The sequence below is a fragment of the Carcharhinus amblyrhynchos genome, chromosome 23 (genome assembly GCF_965287045.1).
Source record: "Carcharhinus amblyrhynchos chromosome 23, sCarAmb.v2.hapA, whole genome shotgun sequence".
Lineage (NCBI taxonomy): Eukaryota > Metazoa > Chordata > Chondrichthyes > Carcharhiniformes > Carcharhinidae > Carcharhinus > Carcharhinus amblyrhynchos.
Genome location: NC_137346.1, coordinates 12,951,983 through 12,977,673, shown reverse-complemented (window position 1 = coordinate 12,977,673; position 25,691 = coordinate 12,951,983). Strand labels below are relative to the sequence as shown.

Sequence of the window (25,691 nt, the reverse complement as noted above, 5' to 3'; positions counted from 1 at the left end):
TAAAAAGAAACTTTGCAGGAACCCTTTGGAGCAGCTGCCACATCAGTGGGCCAGAAGTGATTTATGACCATGAAGAAATTCTGTGTTGGCAACGTTTCAATGTGAGTTAACATTATGGAATACCGTACTTACTGTTTCATAAAACACAGATGGAACTGAATCCTTTCTATCTCTCAGAAGAAATTCTTTCGCACTTTGTTCCCCTGCTCTGACAGCAGAATCTAAGGGAGCTGTAAAATAAAAGATTGTATAGATTTAAATAGGAAAATGTTTATTTTGCATTCATTCATTTTTTTAATTCTTAAATGGAAAGTACTTAATAGTATAAGTTGTTTTTGATTTAGGAACTAAGATTTATGGCGTTCACTTGTTTGAAAGAATGTTAGAGTGGGAGTATCCAGTTGTTGTAGTCCACATTGGGACAAACAACATAGGCAGGAATAGGCTGCAGGACCTGTTTGGGAAATATCAAGAACTAAGGACCAAATTTAAGAACTGGTCCTCAAGGGTTATAATCTCTGAATTATTACCCAAACCATGTGTGAATTGGCAAAGAGAGATTAGAGAGGTAAACACATGGCTAAAGAAGTGGTGTGGGAAACAGGGGCTCCATTTTGTGGGGCACTGGCATCAGTATTGGAGCAAGAGAGAACTGTACCAATGGGACAGGCTCCACCTGAATCGATCTGGGACCAGGCCTACAGTGGAAAGGCTAAACAGGAAAGTCACAAGGACTTTCAAATAGTTAATGGTGGGCAGAACTCAGTAGAAGCTAGTAAACTTTCCAGAACTAATCATAGAGTATAGAGTATGGAAACTGGCAGGAATAATACTTCAGGCATTACAGATAAAGAGACAACAATGGGAAGGAGGGCTGTCAACACAGCACTGAGGGTGCTGTACCGATATGCACGCAGTACAGGGAACAAGGTAAATGAGCTGGAACCACATATTATAAGTGGAGGGTACAATGCTGTGGGCATCACAGAAATGTGGCTGCAAGGAGATCAGAGGGAGGATCTGAATATCCAAGGACATATGTCCTATCAAAAGGACAGGCAGATGGGTAGAGGAGGAGGGGTTGCCTTTTTGGTAAGAAACACAATTAAATCATTAACAAGAAGTGATATACGATCGGACGGTATAGAATCTGTCTGGGTAAAGTTGAGGAATCACAAAGGGGAAAAGATCTGATGGGAGGCCCCCTAGCAGTAATTAGGATGTTGGACAGAAAATAAATCAGGAAATTGAAAAGGCATGTTAGAAAGGCAATATTACAGTAATTATGGGGGATTTCAATATGCAGGTGGACTGGGAAAATCAAGTTGGTAGTGGATCCCAAGATAAAGAATTTGTGGAATTTCTACAGAACGGTTTTTTGGAGCAGTTTGTGTTAGAGCCTACAAGGGAACAGGCACTTCTGGATCTGGTGATGTATAATGAGGCAGACTTAATCAGGGAACAGAAGATGAAGGAACCTCTAGGGGGCTGTGACCACAATATGATAGAATTCACCTTGCAGCTTGAGAGAGAGACGTAGGAATCAGATACAATGGTGCTACAAATGAGTAAAGAAAACTACATGGCCATGAGGGAGAACGTGGCCAGATTTGATTGGAAAGGGAGCCTAGCAGGAAAGACTGTGGAACAACAGTGGCAGGGGATTTTGGGGATAACTCAGAAAGCACACGATAAATTCATTCCAAGGAACAGGAAACATATTAAGGGGAGGATAAGACAACCATGGTGACAAGGGAAGTCAGGGATAGCATAAAAGCCAAGGGAAAGAGCATATTGTAAGGTGAGGAAGCCAGAGGATTGGGAAGCCTTTAAAAGCAAGCTGGCGACAACTGAAAAAAAAGTGGAGAAGATGAAATATAAGGATAAGCTAGCTAGTAATATACAAGAAGATTGCAGAAGTTTTTTTAAAAAGGTAAGAGAGAGGCAAGAATGGCCATTGGATGGCTTGAAAATGAGGATGAAGAAGTAGTAATGGGAAACAAAGAAATGGCAGAGAAACTGAATGGTGCTTTGTATCAGTCATCACAGTGGAAGACAACAGTAACATGCCAGAACTTCAAGAGAGTCAGGGGCAAAGGTGAATGTAATGGCCTTCATTTAGGAGAAGGTGCTAGGGAAGCTGAAAGGTCTGAAGGTGGATAAATCACCCAGACCGAATGGACTACATCCCAGGGTTCTGAAGGAGATAGCCTCGGAGATTGTGGAGGCAATTGGTGGCGATCTTTCAGGAATCAGGAGTCACGGAAGGTCCCAGAGGATTGGAAAAAGGCTAATGTAACACCCCTGTTTAAGAAGGGAGGGAGGCAGAAGATGGGAAATTATGTGCCAGTTAGCCTGACCTCGGTCGTTGGTAAGATCATGCAGTCCATTATTAAGGGAGAAATTGTGGAATATTTGGAAATGCATGGTAAAATAGGGCTGAGTCAGCACCGCTTTGTCAAAGGGAAGTCATGTTTGACAAATCTGTTAGAATTCTTTGAGGAGATAATGAAGAAGTTAGACAAAGGAGAGCCAGTGGACGTGATTTATTTGGATTTCCAGAAAGCCTTACATAAGAACATAAGAAATAGGAGCAGGAGTAGGCCATCTGGCCCTTCGAGCCTGCCCCGCCATTCAATAAGATCATGGCTGATCTGTCGTGGCTCAGTTCCACTTTCCGGCCCTCTCCCCATAACCCTTAATCCCCTCTCTTATCAAAAACCCATCAACCCGCTTCTTGAAAATATTTAGCGAGGCAGCCTCCACCACTTCAACGGGTAGAGAATTCCAGAGATTCACCACCCTTTGAGTGAAGAAGTTCCTCCTCAACTCTGTTCTAAAACGCCCCCCCTTTATCTTGAGGCTGTGCCCCCTAGTCCTACTGTCTTTTTTGAGCGGGAAGAGTCTCTCCACCTCCATCCTATCCATCCCATTCATCATCTTATACGTCTCAATGAGATCTCCCCTCATTCTTCTAAACTCCAACGAGTACAAGCCTAGTTCATTCCGCCTCTCCTCATAGCTCAACCCCCTCAACTCCGGAATCAGCCTAGTAAACCTCCTCTGCACTCCCTCCAAGGCCAAAATATCTTACAGAAGGCTGCTGAGTAAGCTAAGTGTCAATGGTGTTAGAGGCAAGGTACTGGCATGGATGAAAGATTGGCTGACAGACAGAAGGCAGAAGTGGGGATAAGGATGGCAACTGGTGACAAGCGGTATTCCACAGGGTCAGTGTTGGGACCACAACTTTTGACTATATACATTAATGATTTGGAAGATGGAACTGAGGGCATGGTGGCTAAATTTGTGGATGACACAAAGATATGTCGAGGAATACATAGTGTTGAAGAAGTGGAGAGGCTGCAGAAGGACTTGGACAGGCTAGGAAGTGGGCAAAGAAGTAGCACATGGTATATAACGTGGCAAAGTGTGAGATTATGTACTCTGGTAGTTAGAGTAGAGGCATAGGCCATTTTCTAAATGGGGAAAGGCTTTGGAAATCTGAAGCACAAAGGGACTTGGGAGTCCTGGTTCAGAACTCTCTTTAAGATTAATGTGCAAGTTCAGCTGGCAGTTAGGAAAGCAAATTTAATGTTAGTGTTCATTTCTAAAGGGCTAGAATACAGGGGCAGGGATGTACTGCTGAGGCTGTATAAGGCTCCGGTCAAATCCCATTTGGAATATTGTGAGCAGTTTTGGGCCCCATACCTAAGGAAAGATATGCTGGCCTTGGAGGGGATTTAGAAGAGGTTCACTAGAATGATCCCATGAATGAAGGGTTTGTGGGTTTGTCATATGAGGAGCAATTGAGGAATCTGGGCTATACTCAATGAAGTTTAGAAGGGTGAGGGGGGGCTCTAATTGAAAAGTACAGAATACTGAGAGGCCTAGATAGAGTGGACATGGAAAGGATGTTTCCACCAGTGGGACAGGCTAGAACTCAAGGGCACAACCTTGGAGTGAAGGGACATTCCTTTAAAACTGAGATGAGGAGTAATGTTTCAGCCAGAGGGTGCTGAGTCTGTGGAGCTCATTGCCACAGAGAGCTGTGAAGGCCAAGTTAGTGAGTGTCTTTAAGACAGAGATGGATAGATTCCTGACCAATAAGAAGATCAAGGGTTACAGGGAGAAGGCAGGAGAATGGGGATGAGAATCATATCAGCCATGATTGAATGGTAGAGCAGACTCGATGGGCCAAATGGCCTAATTCTGCTTCTATATCTTATGATCTTATGGTAATCATAAATCACATAAGGTTCTAGAAACTTAACCATATGGCAAGACAGAGCACTTTAAGTGATGAATTCAGGAAGTTTATTAGCCATTAAACGGGTAACAAGTCAGAAAGATAAAAAGTAAAGTATCAATTAACAATAACAAGCAGTAATTAACAGTAAGGGGAAAAAGCTAAACTTTATCAATTGAGCAGACTTCTCATCATCCTTCTAAGACCATGTCGTGAAGTAATACTGTTGAAAACAGCTCTCAGCACCTCTCCATAAACATCTCTATTCTCACTCTCCTTCTGTCTCTCATAAACATCTCTCTTCCCTCACTATCTACATCTTTCTCTTTACATCTCGCTTCACATCTCTGCCTTTGCCCGATTTCTGAGGTCACGTACCAACCGACTCATGAACAGCTTCTTCCCTGCTGCCATCAGACTTTTGAATGAACCTACCTCGCACCAAGGTTGATTTTTCTCTACACCCTAGCTATGACTGGAACACTATATTCTGCACTTGCTCCTTTCCTTCTCTGTGAATGGGTATGCATTATCTGTATAGCGCACAAGAAACAATATTTTTCACTGTATACTGATACATGACAATAATAAATCAATTCAAATCAAAAGTCTCTCAGTCTCTGCCTGTCCTTACCCAATCTGACATCTTGCAACCCTTTCTTATACCTTAAAATATTGAAAGCCCACTTTAGCCAATTGTTGGAAAAATAGCCAATTGGTCTATAACTTGTCAATAATGAAATAAGAATTAGCCCATTGATTTTTAGCTAATCACACACGTTGTCTCAGCTTTAAGACAGCTCTGATAAAGGTTCATCCTGATTCGAAACGTTGATTCTATTCTCTCTCCACAAATGCTGTCAGACCTGCTGAGATCCTCCAGCATTTTCTGTTTTTGTTTAAGGCAATGTTTTTCCTCAAACAATGGGCAGAATTCTGAGTCCATGTAAGCTAACAGCAAGAATAGCAAAAGAGCAAAAAATATGGTGGGAATTGGGAAATGCGATTCACGCTGGCAAGATTGCATTTTCCAGGTCCCTCTTGCCAGTGTCATAATGAGAATTCTGTCATGGAGGGCTGGGAACCTCATTTAAGTGCATTATAATATTATTAGCTAGTCCTCCTACCGAGACTTCCCCCTTCACTGAATATTTATCTGTTGCTAGAGCGATTTACAACAGCTGTATGGAAATGAGAAACTGGCACCCCCACCTCTGAAGGGGTATCAGAGGTGAACACTTAGGTCCTCATTACCCTTCAGGGTGCCAGATGTAGAGGGGTCAATGGAGAGAGCATGGAGGATCCAGATAAGTATCTGTGGCCTCCTCTGTAACTGGCACCCTGAGGGTAATACCGACCTGAATGCTCAACTCCAGTAACCCATTTGGAGGTGAAGTTGCCAAGTCCTTGTTACTATACAGCTGTCGTATATTGGTGGGGTTGCTTGCAAGCCTTAGTGGCCCTTCATGAGTGAAAAGGTTTAAAGAGGCCTGGTGGCTGCTGTGTAGGCAGTGCTTCCCGTGTCCTCCTTGCTGGGCTTGTGGTGATTTAACCATTGAGGGATTGCCCCTCCAGAGTGGCAGCTGGGAAGTAGTTGGGAGCAGGTGAATCCATAGGCTCAGCAAAGTGGGTCACTGTGAAGTTCTTGGGTGGGGTTCCATAAGAGGTCAGGCTACACGGGCAGAGTCAGGGACTCTGACAAGGAGTGTTTTCCAGTCTCAGGAGGCCCGACACAGCGGGGAAGATGACTACAGTGGGAATGGACCCCCACACTCAGGCAGTGCTGTGGAGCCAGAGGGCATGAGCTGTGTTACTGGTTATGGAGGCCAGGCTGTCACTGTGTGGCAAAGTCAGAAGGCTTGTTTAATCTGCAGTTCTTGAGAGCTGGGAGAATTAGACTGCCCTCTAAGGATGAAGTTAACTGCAAATTGCAGTCTTCATATGCATCAGGTGTGCCTTGCCTACCACAAGGGGAAGCCAGTTGTCTAATCAGCTCCCTGACACTTCCTTCATGAGTCATTGCACCAATTTAGTCAGCGTAGCAATGCATGAGTGCTCCACTGATTGGCACCCAATTATTAACTTTTGTTAGCCAGGTTGGCACTGGTCTTTTTGCCAAGTCTACCATCATGGGTAAATGCTGTGGTCTTTGTACAGCCAGAAATTTGCGTAACCTTTGGCGTGATGAGAAATGGCATGGTAAGCAATACAAGAAGGCCCCATGTACGGAACTCCAAGGCATATATCGTGTTTACATGACAGAGAGGTAACACAGATGTGGCCCCCACTGCAAGGCATTATAGTGAAGTCGTTCATCTGTCACCTCGTTCAAGAGAAGATGGGGGGGCAGTATCTTGTCCCCCATGACATTAGAACACAGGTCCGTTGATGCATTCAACTAACCTAACTCCTTACCATTGAGGGGGCAGGGGGTCTAGGTGGACTGCTGAGGCTCACAAGAGCTGAATCACTGCCTAGCTTCATTCAGATGCAGTTGAGAGAGGTAACTGTGAGAAAGTGGCTAATGTGTGGCAGGGAAAGTAGTGAGGCTCAGTCGAAATGTGCTGACATAAGGGATGTGCATGACTGGAGGTCCCAGGTTCTGACAGGGCTGTGGGTCAGGGCATTGTCAGGAGTCCTCATCACTCATTTTGATATTCTCTTCCTCTCAGTTTTTGATTCTGGAGAATCACGGAGCCAGTCAAGCTGGCAGTTCTTTTCACTGAGATCAACCAGCAGCAGTGACATTGACATGTCACTGCATATGGCCAGGAACAATGCTCTACAGAGGAGGGGAGGCAGGACCTATGGAGTTTCCAGTAGCAGGGCCACAGATGACTTAGCCTCAGAGAAGACACTACCAGCTATGGGTATTCCAACCTGAAGCTTCCTATCTCCAGATGTCACAAGTTCAGTGCTGGAGAAGACTGAGTCCGTCCCAGGGATGGTGGACCATCTCTGCCAGGTGATGCAATCACTGCCTAGATTGGGAGGTCACCCATTGCCTGTGGCCCTGAAAGTTACTGCCACTCTGAACTTCCATGGCAGAAGCTTGTTTCAGAACTGCAAGGGTGGCCTGTGCGGCATATCCCAGTCAATAGCTGCACAACTGCATGAGGGAGGTCACAGATGCACTATTTACAAGTGCAGCAAGTTGGACTGGGACCAGGCGAGCCAGGACACCAGGGCTACAGGCCCACTGACATATGGGCATGATCCAGGTCCAAGGTGCCATTGGCTGCACCCACGTGGCTCTGCAATATGGGGTGCCAGTTTTGAACTACAAGTGATATCATTCCCTCAATGTCCAGATCATCTGTAACCATGTGGTGTGTATTATCATGCAGGTATGCGTGCCTGTTTCCCTGGAAGTGTCCATGATAGTAACACCTTGGGGTGCTCACAGATCCCAGCCATTTTTGAGGGAGAGCAGCGGCTGTAGGGATTGGTCCTTAGGGTCAAAAAGGTACCCACTCAGGAGGTGGGTGATGACACCAGTGCACCAGCCACCAGAACAAACACCAGCTGAGGCTTGCTATAAGGCTCATGTGTCAATGATTGAACGGGCAATTGGGCTGTTCAAGACAAGGTTCTGGTGCCTGAAGTGGTCGGGGAAAGACCTCCAGACCCCAGAAGATGTCCCACAAGACAGTGGTCTCCAGGCCCCAGAAGATGTCCCACAAGATAGTGGTCTTCTGTGCTCTGTGCAACCTGGCACAATGGAGAGAACAGCACGATCAGGAGGAAATGGAGAAGCGCCACATTGTCATGGGTAAGCAGGATTTTGAAAAGGGCATTGAGAAGGGAGGACTTTGAATGATGGTCAAGGCCTGCATGGGGTGCAAGGCTAGGGACGTCCTCATTGATTCTCAGTTTGGTGACAGGCCAAGATTTTGATGTGAACACCTCCCCCACCATGGGGTCAGGTGAGTGTATTGGTGGCTAAATTCATGGGCAGAGCACTAAAGCAATTGGTTGGATATTGCAGGAGAATGATGATGACTTGAAGTGAGGACAGAGCAATGCCTCTCATCCACAGCGATATGTCTAACAACTGCATGGCCGAAAGCAACCTGCCAATGAATGGATTATCATAGGACCCAGACACGTTGAATGACAAATCACAGCTGCTACTGCCTCCTCTGAGGTCAAAGGTCCTGGTGTTTCTCTCCACCTACTTATGAGGCTGACAGACTCTAGAGAACACTGGCAGACATGAGAGGCCTGAGCATTGATGTTTGGGGAGGCGGGTTAACCTTCCATGGATGGGGGTTTGGGGTGCCGAGTTGTGAGGGGCCTGTGCCAGGGTAACGCATCTTTATTGCATCATCAGTGTGGGAGGTAGGAGGGAACATAGTGCTTTCCTGTGTGGAAAGCCCCAGACTGCGTTCCTGCCAATCCTCTTCCCTTCAGGTACCCAAGGGACCCTGATCCTCCATGGGATAAAGAATCAGATGGAGTGAGATCCAGAACATAGAACATAGAACACTACAGCACAAACAGGCTCTTTGGCCCACAAGTTGCGCCGATCATATCCCTACCTACCACGCCTATCTATAACCCTCAATCCCATTAAATCCCATGTACTCATCCAGAAGTCTCTTAAAAGACCCCAACAAGTTCGCCTCCACCACCACCACCGACAGCAGCCGATTCCACTCACCCACCACCCTCTGAGTGAAAAACTTACCCCTGACATCTCCTCTGTACCTACTCCCCAGCACCTTAAACCTGTGTCCTCTCATAGTGACCATTTCAGCCCTGGGAAATAGCCTCTGAGAATCCACCCTATCTACACCTCTCAACATCTTATAAACCTCTATCAGGTCACCCTTCGTCTCTCCAGGGAGAAAAGACTGAGCTCCCTCAACCTATCCTCATAAGGCATGCCACCCAATCCAGGCAACATCCTTGTAGATCTCCTCTGCACCCTTTCAATAGCTTCCACATCCTTCTTGTAGTGAGGTAACCAGAACTGCGCACAGTACTCCAAGTGGGGTCTGACAAGGGTCTTATAAAGTCTCCCAACTCCTAAACTCAATCCCTCAATTAATGAAGGCTAGTACACCATACGCCTTCTTGACCACATCCTCCACCTGCGAGGCTGATTTAAGAGTCCTATGGACCCGGACCCCAAGGTCCCTCTGATCCTCTACACTGCTAAGAGTCCTACCCTTGATATTATACTCCTTCATCCCACTGAACCTGCCCAAATGGACCGCTACACATTTATCCATGTTGAAGTCCATCTGCCACTTCTCTGTCCAGTCTTGCATCCTATCTATGTCTCACTGTAACTTCTGACATCCCTGCAGACTATCCACAACACCACCAACCCTCGTGTCGTCGGCAAACTTACCAACCCATCCTTCCACTTCCTCATCCAGGTCATTTATGAAAATTACAAACAGCAAGGGTCCCAGAACAGATCCCTGGGTCTCTCCACTGGTGACCAACCTCCATGCAGAAAAAGACCCATCCACAACCACTCTCTGCCTTCTGCAGGCAAGCCAGTTCTGGATCCACAAGGCAACAGCCCCTTGGATCCCATGCCCTCCCACTTTCTCAAGAAGTCTTGCATGGGGGACCTTATTGAATGCCTTGCTGAAGTCCATATAAACCACATCCACCGCTCTTCCTTCATTTTCAAAGAACACGTTTTCAAAGAACTCAACTAGGCTCGTAAGGCACAACCTGCCCTTGACAAAGCCGTGCTGACTACTTTTGATCATACTAAACTTCTCTAAATGTTCATAAATCCTGTCCCTCAGGATCCTCTCCATCAACTCGCCAACCACTGAGGTCAGACTCACCGGTCGGTAATTTCCTGGGCTATCCCTGTTCCCTTTCTTGAAAATAGGAACCACATCCACAATCCTCCAATCCTCTGGAAACTCTCCTGTCTCCATCGACGACGCAAAGATCATTGCCAGAGGCTCTGCAATCTCTTCCCTCACCTCCACAGTAACCTGGGGTACATCCCATCTGGTCCCAGTGACTTATCTATCTTGATGCAATTTAAAAGTTCCAACACATCCTCTTTCATAACGTCCACATACTCAATCTTTTCAGTCCACTGCAAACCTGCAGTACAACCACCCAGATCATTTTCCACCGTGAATACCGAAGTATTCATTAAGCACCTCTGCCATTTCTACGGGTCCGCACAAACTTTTCCCCCTTCACCTTTTATAGGTCCTATTCCTTCACATCTCATCCTTTTACTCTTCATATATTTGTAGAATGCCTTGGGGTTCTCCTTAATCTTACCCGCCAAGGCCTTCTCATACTCCTTCTGGCTTTCCTAATTTCCTTTCTAAGTTCCTTCCTACAACCCGTATATTCCTCTAGATCCTTAACATTGCCTAGCTCTCTGAACCTTCTGTACGCCTTTCTTTTCTTTCTGACTAGGTTCATTACAGCCTTCGTGCACCACGGTTCCCATAACCTACCAAAATCTCCCTGTATCATCGGAACGTTGTCGTGCAGAGCTTCAGACAAACATTCCTTGAAAATCCGCCACCTTCCTTCGGTACTTTTCCCCAAGAACATCTCCTTCCAATTTACTTGTCTAATTTCCTGCCTGATGGCTTCAGATTTCCCCTTACTCCAGATAAACACTTTCCTAGCCTCCAGTGCTGACAGTCATGGAATTCCACTCGTGCTTCCACCTTGCGGTTGAAGCTCTGCACCATGGAGCTCATTCCCTCAGCCATGGAGGTCATGAGCTCAACCATTGATTGGACATCCCCCGCCATGGAGTGCATACCCTGTGCCAAGGTTTTCACTGAGGATGCCATGCTCTCAGTGTTGTCTTTGTTGTGTAGAAGTTATGGCAGCATCCCCTTAACAGAAGGTGTTGAGACTCCTCCAGTCAGCTTTGCATTGCGAGAAGGAATGTTGACATCCCTTCCCGATGCTTGCAACTCTACCTTTGCAGTTCCTGCCTACTAGTTAGTCTCAATGAAGTGTGTGCATCTACACTGGTGGAAGTTGAGGGGACAGTTGTGATACCTCCTCGATGCTTGTCTCTGAGATGTCAACGTAAAGTCCCTTGCCTTATTAATTGTCCGTGTTGAAATTAAGGCAACAGATGACGATTGGGAGTCTGTGAAACAGATCAGCTACAGTCTGGCAGGAACAGAGGCAGCAGCATTGAAATAATTTAATTTGAAGGAAAAAATGAACACCTGGACAAAAAAAAACTGAACAGCAATGAAACTTTGATAATCAATCTTTCCCAGGTCCCAATCCTCCTTTGCACTGGTATTTTAAAGAGGAACACTCTCTCATTAACACCACGTGCAGATAGTTGATTTTGGCTAGAATGTGGCCTGCTTCTTTTATGTGCCGTTTCTATTCTTCCCTGACCCCGTCTACTAATTGGGCAACCAACCCATTTCTAAAGCCCTTAGGACCCGGCCATGTAAAAATCCCACCTCCCAGCAGGCCGACAACAAAGGTGGGAATGCAAGCCACAACCTGTCCCGTTTTCCAAACCCTGCCTAGAACAGAAAGATCTGGTTCCTTGTCTCAGAAGAGATTTAGTTCTCTGTGCTGCTTGTTTCTTTTGCTCAGTTCATTGTCAGTGCTGCCCTTTCTTCTGTTATCTTTGAATCCTTAACCTCCATATTTTCTTCAATGTTTCAATCCACTCTGCATTAGTTTGTCTCATGGACATTTCCATGCCAACTCGGATGAGGATAACACCCAAAGACGTCCACCTAACGTGTTGCAAATTTCCAGCATTTTCTATTTTTATTTCAGCTTAAGGTGTGCATCAATCATCTGCTCACTCAAGCACATATATTTGCTGTAAACAGACATGTTCACATGTTGCTATCGTACTATTTCACCTCTCACCGCTGTGTTCATCTATCTATGGTTGTTGAAGAAATACAAAATCACAAAACTTGTAATATTATCACATAATATTGTCCAGGGACACTTCTGGGCACTTACCATTGAAGAATATAAAAATAGCAGTTATCACCACCATACCAGACTACACTGGCATTGTTGACAAAATTCAGGAAGCACAAACATAAGCAAAGTAATTTAACTTTCCAGTTTGCCTACTCAATGTCACACCATCACACCATGCTTTTGGAACAATCCAAATTGGAAATGAGAACAGAAATGATACCCAGATATGAGAATGATTTACAGCCTAATTACAATTATAAATACAGTAACCGGTTGAGATTCTGTAAGAAAACCTGAGGAAGAATTTTAAGGGTCTCTTACGGATAAAGTCACTGCCAGAATAATTCTATACTTTTCCCATAATGTTACATAATGTGGCATTTCACAATGCAGTTTGTTAGAGCAGATACAGAATGTTACTTTTCACAGCTATTCTAGAAGCAAGTCATAGCAAGACATGAATAGGATGGATGGAATAAATAAATATGGATTTATCTAGCACATTTTACCTCCACAGGTTATCCCAAACATTTCACAGCCAACGAATAACTTCTGTCACTTTGTTACATTTGCATATGAGATCGTCAATTTCTACACAGTAAGATCTCTGAAACAGCAATGAGATGAGTTCATCTATTTGGTGAAGCCTGTTAAGAGATAAATGCTGTCCAGAATACTGGGAGAGCTCCAATCTGTTCTTTTAATAGTGTGATAGAATTGTTTACTTCCAGCTGAGAGAGCAGAAGCTGTCTAACTCTGTTTAACATTTAATCTGAAAGACAGTGGAAAGATTCACTGGCCCTGTTTGCTGTTGGTGGCAATCCTGACACCTTACTGAACTGGGTGTCAGGGCTAAAACGTGATTGCCGCAGGGCGGCGAAACTGTTGCCATTCACCCAGCCTGGCCTGCCGGCCCCCATCAAGTTCTCAAGATGTGCTGATTTGCATTTCATTAGTGGGCTAGAAGCACGATTCAGTGGCCTCCTACAATGCACCCGCTTCCCTAGCAGGAACAGCACTTCAGCGCCCTGTTATCAGAAACTGGGGTTAATCTTTGTGTTTCCCACGATGCATGAGTTTTCATCTATCAGGTTAGTGAATCAGACGCTGCTAATGCCAGAGGGAAATGCTTCGGTTCTCCTGCTGGCATGGGCACTTGATCCAATTCAGGTGAATCACGGTCAGAATCTCTGACAATGTGAGACTCCTTAAGGATTGCTGTAATGTACCAACCCAGTTTTGAATCATAAAATCATACAATCATACAGTGCAGAAGGAGACCATTCAGCCCATCGAGTCTGCACCATAGGGCCTGGGATGGGATCCTCGCAACCTTACTTATCTGCCCTACAAATCCCCCTGACACTAAAGAGCAATTTAGCATGGTCAATCAACCTAACCTGCACATCTTTGCAGTGTGTGAGGAAATCAGAGCATCCACAGGAAACCCACTCACACATAGGGAGAATGTGTAAACTCCACATAGACAGTCACCCGAGGCTGGAATTGAACGCCGATTCCTGTGACACTGTGCCTCCCTGATTTTTATGAGTTTATGTACTAAAGTGCCTGAGTTTACGTGCTAAAATTCTGGAACTTCAGGCCATGATCCTATGACAGACTGCAGATGGTTTCTCTATTTAAGGAGCAGGCAAATGCAGAGATTATGGCCTAAATCAATATACTTCTGTCAAAAATTACTGTTCTTTGGAACTAATTCACTCTATTTCTTACAGTGAAATGTATCCCTCACCAATCCCAATGGTATACAGTAAAAGCTGTACAGAGTTAAGAGTCATTATAGATACTCACTGGGGAAAAAAAGTCAAGAAACTGAAGGTTGTAGGCAACCTTAAAATCACAAACTACAAGAAAACAAAGCTCAAAGTAACCCAAGGCAATATCTTACCTATATAGTACTTTGAGCTATTTATGATTCTTAATTGCCACCATTGCACTATCTTTGGCCATGTATAACCAGCTTGATGAAGAGTTTTTACTTTTTTTGTTATTCTATTTCACCCATTTGTTTTCCCTCATTAAAAATATAACCATCTGTAAATTTGTCAAATAATAGCAGTTCCACTTAGCAGACATTCGCTGATTACATTTTTATTCAGCAATTCTCTGTTGAGTTTAATTCTTTCCTTCCAAACAAATTTAAAGCTGTACGGTTAATAGTTCAATTACCATTTTACTTAATTCCTTTCATCTATCTTCATTATGTAAAACTAAAGCTACTGATGAGAACAAACCTAATTAAATACTAATGAAGTACGGGTAACTTAGTCACGAAGTGCTAAAGGTTTAATGGCACACGTACAAATTTGCTTTCTAGATCATTTTATTTCTTCTTTTCATCCTGCCACTGGCCTCTCCAAATTGCATCCTCACAATGTAAAGGAGCAGGCTTAAGAAATAGAATTTTTCTTTATTCTTTCATGGGATTTTTGGTTTCATTTATTCAGAAACTGGCCTATTGGCCCAACCTTTAAGTATCTTGTGTCTCACTTTGGACAGAAGCGGATCTCAACATGACAATTTCCTGGGGTACTGGAACAGCTGTAACACTTTCTTGTAAAGGTAGGCAGCTAAATGCATCTGCGTTCACTATGTATGTTCCAGTCGGCGCTTGAATATATATTCATAGGTAGATAGAATTAACACTCAACATTGAATTCTTGCTGATCTGATTGCCAGAATGGCCTTGTCTTCTTTAAAAAGACTCAAGAGCAGTTTGTGGTCAGGAACTATGGTAAAGTGCCTACTTTATAAGTACTGGTGGAATTTCTTGACAACAGAAAGTATTCATAATCTTCCTTTCTCAATTTATGAGAGAATTCTTGAGACATAGTCCATTGGCCTTTCAGATCCATCTTCCATCTCATGGGACAACACCACACTGATGCCATGTGGAGATGAATCGCAGATCAACACCAGTTTCTTAGATGGGTTGAAATGTACTAAGGAGTTTGAAGAATGCAGCAATTGTATTACTCTGCCGAAAGCTTCTTTCTGGGGAGCCTCCCAAGACCAACGCTGGTGTTTCTTAAGTAGAATATGCAAGGAGGCCAATAAGAGTGACAGGTTTGGTGAAAATAAAGCCCAAAGTAACTTACCATTCCCAAAAATGACTTGAACTCAGATGCCTCATTTATAGTTCTGACCATGTTTTCCATCAGGTGTAATCCTGTGCATTTAAATGGTACCCCAGGTAAGTTACTTCAGTGGCTTGAGAAGTACATTTTCCTCATGAGGTGAACTCCAGCCTCCTGAAATCTCCTCAGCACCTCCTCTAAGTTTGCTAGATGCTCAGCTTCTATCAATCCAGCTACGTGAACGTCATCATAGTATACCACAACACATGGCAGCCCCTGCAACACTCTCTCCATTGTCCTCTGGAAAATTGCATATGCTGAATACACATCAAAAGGCAAGTATGTGTATTGAAACAACACTTTGTGTGTTTTTATTGTGACATAACCTCAGAAAACATTGTCTAATTCGAGTTGCTGATGTGCGCAACTCATATCCAGCTTCATATAAGATTTACTTCCAGCCGGCTTTGCATACAGGTCACAATTAATTGGGATTAGATATTTACCCAATTTAAGAACATAAGAACATAAGAAATAGGAGCAGGAGTAGGCCATCTAGCCCTTCGAGCCTGCCCCGCCATTCAATAAGATCATGGCTGATCTGTTGTGGCTCAGTTCCACTTTCCCGCCCTCTCCCCATAACCCTTAATCCCCTCTCTTATCAAGAACCCATCAACCCGCTTCTTAAAAATATTTAGCGAGGCAGCCTCCACCACTTCAACGGGCAGAGAATTCCAGAGATTCACCACCCTTTGAGTGAAGAAGTTCCTCCTCAACTCCGTTCTAAACCGCCTCCCCTTTATCTTGAGGCTGTGCCCCCTAGTCCTACTGTCTTTTTTGAGCAGGAAGAGTCTCTCCACCTCTATCCTATCCATCCCATTCATCATCTTATACGTCTCAATGAGATCTCCCCTCATTCTTCTAAACTCTAACGAGTACAAGCCTAGTTTATTCAGCCTCTCCTCATAGCTCAATCCCCTCAACTCCGGTATCAGCCTAGTAAACCTCCTCTGCACTCCCTCCAGGGCCAAAATATCCTTGCGCAGGTGCGGCGCCCAAAATTGCACACAGTACTCCAGCTGCGGCCTCACCAATGCCCTATTAATAGCCCAATTAACTTGCAATCACAACAAATGTGGACAGTGTTGTCCCATTTCAATATGGGAACTATGGGTGCTGCACATTCTGAGAACTGAACTGGTTAGATGATACCCAATTCTTCCAATCACTTTAATTCAGTATCTACTTTATCTGGTAAAGCATATGGGACTGGTCTTGCTCTAAAGAATCGTGGGGTCACCTCTGGGTCCACATGGATCTTTGCTTGCTGGTCTTCTATTTTGTCTAATTCATCCTTGAAGCTGTTCTCATATTTCTTCATTATTTCACGCAGTCTTCCTTCTCACAATTTGAAAATTGGTCCAACTTAAGCATGTCACAGCTTGTTGCTATGATCACTAACAGTGGGGCAGATGGTTGTCTATCGCTTACAGGGCATTTCAGTGCCCATTATTATTATCATTTCTGCAGTGTAAGTTGTTAACCTGACCGCAGTACTCTTCAAATTCAAGTATTGATATGTATGCTGACCTGTCACAATAGCTGAAGCCCCTGTATCAACTTCCATCTTAAGAGGCTTCCACTTGCCCGGAGCATTACAGTCATAGGGACTATCTTGCCCATTTTTATATTAAACAGTGAGTAAATATTTAAATTGTTGGTGCTAGACTCTTCCACTTTGTATACTGGTACGTATTATTTAATCAGCTACTCAGTAGACTTGACTTGGCTCTGCATCTATGCCTTAAATGGTCTCTCCTATGACAAAAAAAATTGTCTCCTGCAGGATTTAGGGGAATGGTTACCTCCACATTGGTAACATTCTGCTTCAAACTTTGCTGATTCATTGTCTCTTCTAAGTATTCTTCTTTTATTTGTGGCCAAACTCATTTCCTGCCCTGCAGCTACGTCTTTGATTTTGGCACCTCTGCTGACTGCAGGTTCGTGCCCTAAGTGTGAATGGCACAATTTTGTGCACTCTCTGACTCTTGTGCTCCTTTTTTAACACTTTTCATTGCCAGTGCTATCTTCATTACTCATTTAAAATTTACATCACTTCACAGACTAATCTGTCTCATAACATATCATCCATGATGGCTCCAAATCACAATACTCTGATACTTGCTTCGATTTAGTGATATAAGTTGCAATCATTTTACCTGGGACTTTTCCCCTTGAATTAAACTTGAATTTCTGGAGTATGATTAATGGTTTAGGCTGGAAATGTAACTGTACCAATTTCACAAGTTCTTCTGGGACTTTACATTAGGTATGCAGAATCATGTGAGACTTGATTACATTGATTGACAGAGACAGAGTGACGTGGTTAATGAGAATAGCTAAGCTTGCAGGCAAAAACAGTTTTGTTTTCATTTTTAATTAAGTGCAGTTACTGCCTGGAGCTGGTAGAAAAAAGAAGTATCTCCCTGTCTGTCTGTCTCTCTCTCTCTCTGCAGAGGCTTTCTGAAAGCTCCAAGTCTGTTAACCTAAGTTAAAGAAAGTATGCCTGAGTTTTGCTAACTAATTTAGAAGACGGGTTTAAGTCTATAAGAGAAATACTGCTTGAATGGAACTAATAGTGAAGGTTAACAGTTGAGAATTTTTTAATTCATTTGTGTGACAAGGGCATCAGTAGCCGGCCAGCATTTATTGCCCATCCTGGTTGCCAGAAGAAAGCTGAGAGTCAACCACATTGCTATGGAGTCACATGTAAACCAGACCAGGTATGGATAGAAGATTTCATTCCCTAAAGGACATTGGTGAACCAGATGGATTTTTCTGACAATTGACAATGGGTTCACGGTCATCAGTAGATTCTTAACTCCAGACATATTTTTTATTGAATTCAAATTCTACTATCTTACATGGTAGGTTTCAAACTTGGGTGCCCAGAACATTTGCTGAGTTTCTGGATTAACAGTCAGCGATAATATCACTAGTCCATCACCTCTTCTTGTCAAGTATAAGTATTGTTCAATTGTTAAAGATTATGCCAATTCATTTGTTATAGTTAAGCTATATTGTTAAATAAAGCTTGTTTTGATAAAAGCAGCCTAGTTTTTCAGTAGAATCACACCTGGAATAAAAAATTCTATCTTTACATTAATGCCAAAATAGAAAAATTGTTGGGGTCTAGTCTGACTTCATAACATATCTTGGGATTTCTGACCTGGTACCCTAACATATTCATATAAAAGGGGTAGAAAAGATACATTATGGAAATACAATCTCCAGAGTGATTTTCTACACATGTTGTGGTCCATGGGAATGCCGACATGGGTGTAAAATAAGGCGAAAATTGGGAAATGTGACTCTAGCTAGTGCAATCACTGGTGACATCATAGGTTCATGCTAATATGGGGGGGAGGATCATTGCCCCTCGTGGGCAGTGACAAGCTAGCAGTTGCAACCTATGCCAGAGGCAGTGCCAGGGGTGGACCCTCTGGGCAACCCAATGGGAGGGATTCACCTTATGTGTCCTGGGAAGGGCAGTTGCCCTGATGCCTGCAAGGGAGAGTAGAGGTCTGAGGAGGGGGGGTCACCTCAATGCCTGCAACGTGAGTGAGAGCGGGTTGACCCAATGCCTGCAAAGGGAGGGTGCCCCGATGTTGGTGTTGTGTGAGGGTTGGGCCCTGTCGAGGTGCTGGGGGCAGCCCCAATGCTTGTGAATGGGGTTCTAACATGTATATCAGGGGAGCTGGAAGCCATTCAGTTTCAGTGTTCAGGACGTCCTTTAAAGATGATCTCTGTGGGATCGGTCTTGCTGCTCTATCAAGCCCTGCCCTGCCAGAATAAACCCCACGTACTGATTTTTATTAGCTCTGAGAGGCTCAAGATCTGGAGTAAAAACTCAGCTGTGCAGCTGAAGAACTAAACATCAGTTTTCAATCAGAGTCAAATACTTTGAAAATATGTGGGAAAATCCGCCCATAATGTATCTTGTTCTTAATAACATGTTGTTCCAGGTGCTCATATCGGTTTCATTAAGGCTCATCTTAGTGAGCTTTCAGGCTGACATATACCAAAATACAACATATGATATCTTCTTTGGTTTCACTATGAAACATTACTGTTACTGAAATATTATTGTTAGATTTCTGAAAGCCAGCTGGTGAAGGATAGAACTGGAGCCAATCTTTTATAAGCCTTTATTTACCATTCCAGTGTATATCTCCTAACCCAACAACGAATTTCAGCCTGCCTCTATTAATACTCTTTTGAACAAAACAAACAACCGATGTGCCTATTTATAGGGACACAATGAATCCCCTGTTAATTCCAACAACCTGTATACAACCGATCACAATTGTTATATAATTAAGTTATACATCTTGGGCAGATTGAACTTCAGGTCTATCATTTGCTTTGTTTCCCCAAAAGTGGATTCTATGCTGGATAAGTGTAACTGACAACATACATGCTGTTCTCTCATGTCTGCACCACGAGAAAAAAGTTACCATGACACACTCCCAAATTCAAAACTACAAGTAAAATTGTCTAAAAATGAAAGTGGCCACTAAATTAGCATACAAATCAGATATAGTTTACTCTACCCAATATAGTGTCAGTGATTTTAGAAAGAGGATAATTGCTTGTCAATGGTGCATCAAGAAGGTTAAGAATGTACTGTTAAAGAACACTGATTAAATATCTTGAGCGCATATAAATGGAAATTCATGTAATGTCTACCGGTACACAACAGGCCTGAAGTGTCATATCCTTGGAAATTATATTTTGATTAAATTAGTTAAGTTTCCTTTGACATTTTGTTTTAGTTAAAGTGCCCCACCAGGGGCTGTCATCCCTCCAATTTGTTTAATTTATACTCTTTTCAGGCAACAAAAATCAATAAAGAGAAATTCTGTACATTATTTCTGTAGGCACGAGCTATTGTAGACATGGGGACCATACTCGTACCTCAGTGTGCCAACATCTTCACGCACAGGTTCAAACAAGACTTTTTCACTGGACAAGACCTTCAACCAATACATCGATGACATCTTCTTCCTTTGGACTCAAGGCAAACAATCACTGAAACAACTACATGATGACATCAACAAGTTCTATCCCACCATCAGACTCACCAAGAATTACTCTCCAGAATCGGTTGCATTCTTGGACATATGCATCTATATCAATGATGGTCACTTTAGCACTTCACTGCCCCGCAAGTCCATGGATAACCTCATGATGCTCCACTTCTCCAGCTTCCACCATAAACATTTAAAGAAGCCATCTCCTACGGACAAGCCCTCTACACACAGGATCTGCTTAAATGAGGAGGATCGCAACAGACACCTACAGACGCTGAAAGACGCCCTTGTAAGAACAGGATATGGCACTCGACTCATCGAACAACAGTTCTGATGTGCTACAGCAAAAATAACCGTTCCGACCTCCTCAGAAGTCAAACACGGGACGCAGTGGACAGACTACCCTTCATTGTCCAGTACTTCCCTGGAGCAGAGAAGCTATGACATCTTCTCTGTAGCCTTCAACATGTCATTGATGAAGACAAACATCTTGCCAAGGCCATCCCCACATCCCCACTACTTGTCTTCAAACAACTGCGCAACCTCACACAGACCACTGTTCGCGCGACAATCACCAGGCAAGACTGTTCCCTTCCTGTTGGCGAACACTTCAGTGGTCACGGGCATTCAGCCTCTGGCCTTCGGGTAAGCATTCTCCAAGGTGGCCTTCACGACACACGACAGCGCAGAGTCGCTGAACAGAGACTGATAGCCAAGTTCCGCACACATGAGGACGGTCTCAACAGGGATCTTGGGTTCATGTCGCACTATCTGTAACCCCCGTGACTTGCCTGGGTTTGCAAAACCTCACTTACTGTACTGTCTGGAGACAATACACATCTCTGTAACCTGTGATCAGTGCTCCTTCCACTCACATTGTCAGCCACTTCAGGTCTTGAACAGCAGGTTCGGTGTAAGGATTCGCATTCTAATCAGTAATCTCTAAACTGTCTGTGCTTTATATGCTCTGTCTGAGGCCAGAACTCTCCATTCACCTGACGAAGGGACTAACCCGAAAGCTTGTGAGTCTATTATCAAATAAATCGGTTGGACTAAAACCTGGTGTTGTCAGACTTTTTACTGTGTTTACGCAGCAAACTACCCAGTCTTCAGGAGAACAGTGAGCACAACATCACAAAACCCTGCCACAGCAACCTCTGCAAGAAGTGCCGGATCATCAATACAGGTGCCATCATCTCACGTGCAAACACCATCCACCAGGTGCACAATATATATTCTTGCGATCAGCCAACATTGGCTACCTGATACGCTGCAGGAAAGAATGTCGCAAAGCATGGTACATGGGAGAGACCATGCAGATGCTATGTCAATGGATGAATGGACACCGCTCAACAATTACCAGGCAGGAGTGTTTCCTTTCTGTGGGGAACTAGAACATTTTTCCCAACAATTCTGCACTTTTGGGAGAATTGCGGCCAACATTACCGTCAATGAGTATATTTTATGAACAACATAGCAATGAAACAGAATTGCTGTGATATATTTTCAAATGACATCACCAAACAAAGCACAAAATAAATTAATAAAAGCTTTTCACATTGTTGCAATCAAAAATGTTTTGGATCTTTTTGTGGTTTTGCATGATACTAGCCATCAAATATGCTATTCACATTAATCCAATCTCATTAATCCACTACGTTTGTCCCTTCAGTTCTGGTATCTGTAATCTCCAAATCAGTAAGTTCAAGTGTACATAGTTTCTGACTGCTAATAAACTTTAAACAGTGTAGGGTGCAGGGTTTGTTTTATATTTGTTAACAAGTAGCAGCCAACAAAGAACCTCTGCCAGGTAGTTGGGAGCAGTTCAAAATTGTTTGCGTTTTGATAGCTAATAAAGCCAACTACTGCTACAGGCTGCAGATTTTCCATTCAAATAATTTTACAGGCAATACTCAGTTAGCTTGAGTCTCCATAACATATTGTGCTGTCAACCTCAAACCAGCGAATAATGATACTGCTGTGTTCGCATACAGCATTACATTTACTAATCTGCCAGGAACAAAGTACAAAGAGGCATAGTTGATCATTTACCTATTGAGTACCTTGACAATGTCTCCATTTATCCTTTCCTTATTTAATTGTGTCAGTACAGTATTATATCTTTCATTGTCAGTGATTCTCTGCTGTCACTGTGTGCATGCACCATAGCTAGGATTATTACGCCATCTACTGTTGAATAATAATTATTTTCTTGTATCCTTTTTGAATCTGGTTGGGGATTGTTTCATTGGCATTAAAGCAGAAAGTAGCTAGCTAATCGAAGAGGCCCAATTAGCTCAGTTAGAGTGTATGTTCAATAATACAAATGATGCACATTCAGTCACTGTACCTACTGAAGTATTTCTTGGGGCCTGCCTGATTTCTTTCCTCAATATAATGTCATGGCATAATGGAATCATGATTAGCAACCCTCAGGTCTTAAAGGTGCTACATGAAGAGAGACAGCAGTTCTTAGTCTGAATTTACTTTATTATAATTTTACATTGACTTACTTATCGGCTGCTTCAACGATCAGGCTGAAAATCAGAAGCAATTTTGCCCAGATAGCTTCTTCCCTGCTGCCATCAGACTTTTGAATGGACTTATCTCATTAAGTCGATCTTCTTGTGCTCCCTAACTATGATTATAACACAGCACTCTGCACCCTCTTCTTTCCTTCTCTATGTATGGTATGCTTTGTCTGTATAGCGCACAAGAAACAATGCTTTTCACTGTATGCTAATACATGTGACAATAATAAATCAATTCAAAATCACACAATGTCCTGATGAACAGCACTAACTGATAAGAACATTCATGGGGAATAGCCTTATAATGGATTCTAAAGTGTGATTCTGTCCAATAGTACTCAAAGCCATTCTCAGTAGCAATAACGCACATATTGGGCGGAATCTTCCTGTCCCGCCTGCCACTGGAATCATAGCGGGTGGGACATGGACCATGCAAAGATCCATAGACCTCAGATGGGATTTTTTGGTCTTGGGGCGCGTACGGCCAGAAAATCCCGCCTATTACTTTTTTCTGGTTATATGGTTGTTTGAAGATATTATACATTTGCTCCTCAATATTCTTCCATTCTTGCTTACTGATAACTTGTGCCACAGTGCAATTCCCTGATCAGTGAAAGCCTACAAATAGCATTCTTCAGCTGCCAGTTCACATTGAATTAAACAATTTTGGATATCAGGCCGAACCCATTCCTTCCCTTGAATATTTTCTGCACGCCTATATATTCCAGCAGGGATCACTAGCCAATCAGGAGTGGAAGTTATTATCTGATTTTCTTTATCTATCATTCCTCCCTAATCTGACACTAATGCCAAATGCTGTGCTACCACAACTATGATTGTTGAGATCAGATAACAGCACCAACCAAGGATTGAACATGGGACTTCAAATAATTGTCACATTTAAAATTGTCCTTAATCCTCTCTGTCACCCTACCTTTCTCTCCACATTCAAGATATTCCTTAATCCTCTCACTGAGGATTGTCACAGAGGTCATCTGTCCTCACTTCTGTGGCTGTGTCAAAAATGTTTTCACTGACTTTTGTTAAGCACCAAGAGTCATTTCACTATTTTAAAATTACTTTATCTATGTAAGTTGTAGTTTTTTGGTGATGGTATTGGGAAACAGCCTCAAGAGAGCACCAAGAACATTCCTATGTGCAGTTTAATGGTCAAGAGACTTCAAAAATTACTGAAGTAGGAAAGTCTACAATTTCTGCAAATCACATTTAATTAATGATGGGAATATCCATAAGATTAAAAATCATATAGGTTTAATACAATTATGTCCATGGACGGCACAGTGTTTAGCACGGCTACCTCACAGCTCCAGGGACCTGGGTTTGATTCCCGGCTTGGGTCATTATCTGTGTTGAGTTTGAACATTTTCCTCAAGTCTGCGTGGGTTTCCTCCAGATGCTCCGGTTTCCAACTACAGTCCAAAGATATTATAACTTGAAGTTAAACATTTTTGTAATTAACCCATATGCTGTAAAATAAATTTAAAGTCAAGATGGGCAGTTGATTATGCAGGCAAGCTATGAGATAGAAGCATAAAGTAAGAACTCAAGTTCTGTTTGATTGTTATCTTGAAATGCACTTGAACTGCTGGATCTAGTGCTAATTTTTATGCATTTGTAAGTTCATTCAAATAACTTCTATACAGTCTGCCTTAATCAACTAAGAGGAATGCCCATTTTCCCTTTTTGGGCCTAGTGTGTATTGGACTGTGAAATTCTTTCAGCTGAAGGCCACTCCACTGTGCAAGGCTCCTGCTAACTAGATGCCACCCAGTTAAAAGATAGATTTTTTGAAGAATAGAAATAGGAGTTCTTTTATGCTAATTAACTTCCTTGGGGGATAATTTATGATTTATGGGGGAAGAGATTGGATAAAGATTTAAACTATGAGTCTTTGGGTTGAAAAATGAAACATATAAACACTGAATCAAACATTCCTTACAGATAATATGGACTGCTGATCATCACCAACCCCCCAAACATGTGTGTTTGTTTTTTAAGGTGTCAGAATTAAGAAAGTTTCATATTTTTGGCAAAAAGATAACAAATTAGGAAACTAGTTGTGGCAATAACTACAATTTATCATCCCAATAAATGAGAAACAGGCGATTGCATTATAGGTTGATTGGCCAAGTTAAATTGATTCTAGTGTCCGAGGATGTGTAGGTTAGAGGGATTAGCAGGCTAAATGTGTGGTGGGACTGTGGGGATAGGACCCAGGATGGGATCACTGTCAGTGCAGACTTGATGAGCCGGATGGCCTCCTTCTACTCTGTAGGGTTTCTATGATTCTATAAAGCAATAGCCTGTTTCTCATTTATTGGGATGATAAATTGTAGTTATTGCCACAACTAGTTTCCTAATTTGTTATCTTTCTGCAAAAATTTTGAGACTTCCTTAATTCTGACATTTAAAAAATAAACACACGTTTGGGGAGGTTGGTGGTGTTAGGCAGACCATATTATCTGTAAGGAATGTTTGATTCAGTATTTATATGTTTCATTTTTTAACCCAAAGATTCTTGGTTTAAATCTTTATCCAATCTCTTCCCCCATAAATCATAAATCATCCCCCAAGCAAGTTAATCAGCTTAAAAGAACGCCTATTTCTATTCTTCAAAAAATCTAGCTTCTAATTGGGTAGCATCTAGTTAGCAGGAGCCTCGCACAGAGGAGCGGCCTTTATCTGAAAGAATTTTATACTTCAATACACACTCGGCCCAAAAGGGAAAAATGGGCATTCCCCTTAGTTGATTAGGACAGACTGCATGGAAGCTATT

At 42.9% G+C, this 25,691-nt stretch overlaps 1 protein-coding gene across 1 annotated transcript in view; it reads right to left on the bottom strand.

The window, feature by feature from the left end:
* The window catches only part of spata22 (spermatogenesis associated 22), a 76,165-nt gene that overhangs the window by 14,341 nt on the left and 36,133 nt on the right, over window positions 1–25,691 (bottom strand). The window contains exon 9 of the mRNA XM_080210729.1: window positions 133–230. Coding sequence (XP_080066855.1) covers window positions 133–230 — 98 coding nt within the window. The remainder of the gene's footprint in view (window positions 1–132; window positions 231–25,691) is intronic.